The following is a 5,487-nucleotide window of genomic DNA, read 5'->3' on the forward strand; positions in this document are numbered from 1 at the left end:
AGCAATATCCCTCCACATCTGGTCCAAAGATCTTTTACGGATTCGGCTTGACTGTCATTTTCAGCATTGTCAGGTATCACAATTGCACCAGTTGTAGATGTTGAGGTGCTTCTTTTTGGCACACTGTTTTGCTGGACACTTGATTGAAGTGAAGTTTCTACTATAGATAACAAAAATTTCGTGCAGTCTTCTGTGATGAAAATTTGTTTTGCTGTCAAAGAAGACTGTTTTGCTGGCTTTGTAATATGGTTGAATGTGAGGGTGTCATCAGAATTTGTAACATCTTTCATTATACAACTCTCTGGTAAGGTACATACATAACTTTCCAAAGAATGATAGTCCATAGTACTGTTCTTCGACAACTCAAACATACTTTCAGAACCTGGTGAAAGTTGATACCATGAGCACAGTACTCCAATATGTTTGGTTACTTCAACAGATTGATCATTACAAGGTTTATCATACTTTTTTGTCACTGTATTATGTCTGGAAAGCTGAAGAATACGACCCAATTTCCACTCAAGACCAAACTTGAAAACACACAAATCTCCTATGCAAGCCTTTATAGAACAAAACACCTATATAGACACAGTAAGTTTAAAGCGAAGTGAAATTAACAGCTCAAGGCAAGCTATAACAGGCCAACAAGCTTATAGCTGCATCTCGAGCTGCATACCACGAGTTGCACGCTATTAGAATATCCGGAATTATTCGGAAATTCACGGACTTTAATCAACCAAAAGATTCCAGATTCCAAGGCAAGATTCCAGATTTTGTGTGAGATTCCGAGGGATTCCAAATGACTTGTACAGGATTCCAGCCCGTGACGGACCCCTCGCTTTGGATGCATTGGGCATACCCTCCAGCTGAGCATTAATAGAGGACTACAGCTTGGGTTTGTCTCACATGTTTTGGGGCGTGAAGCTGACGTGCCACAAAGTAGTACCACGAGTACTCACAAAGGAGTGGAGGGTGGGGAGTGGCAGGGTGGGCAACGGATAGACTTCAAAATGGAGGAAGACCTTGATTGGAGTCCAGACTCCACACATGAGAATATAGGGCTGTACTGGCTCCTTAGTAGATGATATGTAGCAAAATCAACAGAAAAAATGTCTGGCCAACATTTTTAGTCCATCCACCAGTTAACCACTGATTCTTGTCAAGCTAGACTCTTAACAAGGCCAGACACCGCCATTCGAGATCTCTACACCACCCAGAAAACACATCTTTTAAAACCAGCCTCGAGTCGTCTGAGTAGTACTAAGTGTCAAAACTAGCAGTATGATAGTGTGGCTATCCACTGGTGGTGTTAGTTTGATTTTGCCTGATGTGCAATTTGGATCAGTTCTGTAAACTCTGGTCACATAATAGACTTTGTACAAATTCATATAACTTTAATATGGCCATTTTTCATTACACGAACAAGACAAGTGTTAACAAGCTTGACAGCTGACAATGTCACATTAGACTTATTGCAAACATACGACAGTCACTCTGTATGGCAGCTAATACTTGTTTGGTTGAGGGTGAGCACTAGTTGTATAGGGCAATGTACAAAGAGTTTTCCAGCCTACAATGAACTGTATTATAAGCTTCATAAGTTGTCTGTGTAATATTGTTATTGTATGTGAATGGATTGACGTTACCATCTTTTGACTAGTGTGGGGCTCTCTCAGCTTCACCTCAATAAACATCTCAAGGATATTGCTAATTCATAAACACACATTCATGACACTCCCTATTTCAACCAATGTTCTTTCTGATGGCTTATGAAGCCAACAATGTCATTTGCAGTGAATGCTGTTATACTTTCAGTACAATACCATTATAGAGAGTTATAGAAATATTACAGAGACTTTTCAGTGTCAATACAGCCAACATTTTTTTCACATGTTCACTGTAGCATACATAAAATGTTTTATCCATGTTGGTACTAACAGTCAAGTACATTAATAGTATTATAAGTATGTACGTGTTGAGCTGAATCCTCAAAAACATTTAGTAACTCATGGATGCAATTACACATGATCTTGAAATTTGGCTCATTTGTAGTGCTACTTGACCCGCTAAAAATATTTCAAAATCTTTTGTTCAAATGTCTGACATAATATTTACAGCCAATCAAAATTTTCTCCATGCATACATTTCCTATTGGGAAGCCATAAAATGCTTACAGCCTTTTTCCGAACTTGTAACGGAGCCAATTTGCATGTGTCTGTTGTTGACACCTTGGCTGTCACTATTAATTATCTAGTTGACTGAAATGTTTACTCTCTTAAGAAAAAAATCCACTTTTAATTTTTAGCTATATTTCAGGATCCAGCTCAACTTGTACATACTATAGGTACTCATCAATGTGATGTAATGTGTACACAATTGTATTACCAACAACCAGTCTGTGGTCACTAACAAGGTGTACACCTGGTTTAAATAGTACATGTAAATAGTAACATTGTACTTGGGAAATTTGAAAAAAAAAGTTATGTAGTTTGTGACAATTAGCTAATTCTTTCTTCAAAATTCCAAACCTTAATTGAGAAATCATTGTTTCAAATACACACAACACCAGTATACAGTGACAACTGTCAACAATGTCACTGTTGTTACTGTATTACACTATTGGTACAACATTACTTGTACAATATCAACTCATCAACACACTACCTGGATCTCATGTTGAATGGTACATTGTAGTTAATTTGTGAATACTACACTAAATATAAAATACTAACCATTTAAATGATAGCCAATTAATATGTGCTAAAGATGACCATATATGGTAACACTTATGGGAATACTTTGTATACCAGTCAACACACTACACATTGTATCAACTCACCCTATCCTTCCCATTCACATCCACACCATTCTGTAGGTGTTGTTGTACATCACTGAGTCTGCCATCCCAAGCAGCAACACATAATCCATCAATGGTGTACTATAGTGTACATATAATGTAACAAATAACATGTCATGTACTATACAGCTACACTACTGGACACAATACACAACATGGTGGGGTGAGTTAGAGGTGTAATTTTTATCCCTATAACAAGTGGATGACTACCCCACACATAATGGGAGATGATAAAATAACATAACATATTGAATACACATGACTAAGGTATCCAAATAGAAAAGTATTAACACACAACACATCCAGACTGTGGGGGAAACTTTTGTGTATTTTGTGATTTTGCTTACAACCATGAATGTTTTTACTGTGAACCTTATCAACCACAAAAAGTTTTCCACCTCAACTGATTACATTGTATGGTATCAATTGTAGTATGAGTGACATTTCCAGAGGTCACTGTTTGACCTTTGGCCTTACTTGAAAACATTATCTTATATTTAAAGCACCACTGTATGTGTACAGAGAATACAGCAGGAAGGAGTATATCAAGAGGCTAATACAGTATGTAGAAGCGAGGAAGGTAGAAAATTTGCGGATGGGGACTCAAAATTTTTTGAACTGACACTTGTATGAAATGGAGGCTTGTTCATGGTTGCAGGGATAACAACATTGTGCAAAGCACACTCAACATGCAAAGCATAGTTCAGGGTCTGGGGACATGCCCCCCAGAATATTTTTTGAAAAATAGGTACTACGAGATTGAAACTGGTGGCAATTTTTATAAAGTATTGTCAATTAAAATCTTTCAGGTACAACATATGTACAATGAATCCTTCTACTATAGAGCTGCTGGTTTTGAAACCACGATGGTATTTAATCACGTGATACACTCATAATGTTACACAAGGTAATTATTAGAGGAACTCTGCCTCTCTCATCTGAAAGTTGTGGGGGGTTCCAGCCTCTCTAGCCCCCACCTTCCACCGCCACTGGTATATATGAGGTGAAACCAAGTGTTGTGTTTGCCTCAAGACACTCACTGAGTGCTGTACGTTTCCTACACACAAGTCTTAATGTGTTGTAAAACACTTTCATGGACAAATATTTAATGGATACAAAATGAACACTCCAAATTAATATGACCAGAAAGCACTTTAAACCAGTTAAAGCACCGCCACAATTGTGTTATGTATCAGTGTGGGATCAGAGTGAAGTAGCCTAGAAGTATTAGACACATGTGCACCAGTCTAGTAGTGTGGATACTGCTTATTGACAGTTCAAACGATATGAAGTAGGTACTGGTTGTTCAGTTAGCAATATTATTTTCTTTCTTGTTTGTTTGTAGGCAAAAAACTTTAGTGGCCAGTGCAGTCATCACATGATTGAACACTATAGTTAAATGCCTTGTGCTTTAATTCAAGATTCTTCCTAGTTGGATATTAAGACACATGCAGCGTTGACATAAAGTAAGTTATATTAGTCAGCAGTGTAGGCAAAGTATGTAGTGATGTATAACACATTTTTAAAATGTCCATACATGTGTATGTGTGTTGCATGACTGTCCACTCTGGCATATGGCAAAAGTCTAGCTACATCACTAGGTAGTGAGTATGTATAGAGAACGTAAAATTAGTCCAAAATTTACTGTACTGTGTTTTTTTGGTTGAGTCAGAAACTCCACCATTCCATAGAATGATGTAATTTAATTATTTTAGTTCAGATTCTTATCAGATTCTTATCAGATTTATGGTGCTGGTTTTCTTGAACATTTAACTTAATCATTAACCTGAGGTGGACTGCATGCCCTCCTTGAAGTTAATAGACATTTAATTTAACTTCACATAGCCAATAGCAACACATGTGACATAGGCAAGTTGATCTGCAACTACAGTTAAGGTCTTGACTGGGTAAAAATCCACCTTGACTTTAAATGTTTCAGTGTTTGACTGCTTTATTCCTTATTTTCCAATGTGTACTGGCACTTGTACCATAACAAGTGTGGGCTTGCAAAAATAGGGCATGTGTAGCATAAAATTTGCCTACATTTTCAAACTTCCATTACTCAAAACGTTTAATTATATCATGCTATGCTCATGTACTCTTCTGCCGGCCCTTATTAAATGTTTAAATGGCTATTTGATACAAGTTACAGAATGCAAATATTCTATATACTAAGATATGACTGGTTGTGTGGCAGGATGTAGTTTGTGCCCACCCTATAGTATTTTCACAGGTCCGGTCAAATACCAGCTAATTTCTTGGTGTGTCTTCCCAACAGCTATGAAGAAACATCATTACAATCATAGCAACTTGTTATCTGCTGGAACTTTGAAAGATCTTATTGGAGATTCTTACTTCTTGTGAGTTGCAATATAATTCCTGCAAACTCACATATAGTTTTTGATTGTGGGTTTTGAATTTATCCGGCCCACAAGTAATGTATGTAGAATGATTTCATTGCCTTGCATGACCATTGACCTACCTAAGTACAGTCATAAGCTATAGTGACAACTCCTTACATTTGACATATGTGGAAACGTATGATCAATAGAATGATTCTGGAGGTCTTTTACCAGTGAATATATTGAGCTACACATATTTTTGTACACGCAGGCTACAAGTGGCCTTGC

General features: G+C 37.2%; 1 protein-coding gene across 1 annotated transcript in view; it reads right to left on the reverse strand.

The window, feature by feature from the left end:
- LOC136257918 (uncharacterized) overlaps positions 1–5,487 on the reverse strand; it is a 60,622-nt gene that overhangs the window by 54,846 nt on the left and 289 nt on the right. The window contains exon 2 of the mRNA XM_066051242.1: positions 2,840–2,938. Within this exon, the coding sequence (XP_065907314.1) occupies positions 2,840–2,938 (99 nt within the window). The remainder of the gene's footprint in view (positions 1–2,839; positions 2,939–5,487) is intronic.

Source organism: Dysidea avara, chromosome 6 (genome assembly GCF_963678975.1).
Source record: "Dysidea avara chromosome 6, odDysAvar1.4, whole genome shotgun sequence".
NCBI classification, from domain to species: domain Eukaryota; kingdom Metazoa; phylum Porifera; class Demospongiae; order Dictyoceratida; family Dysideidae; genus Dysidea; species Dysidea avara.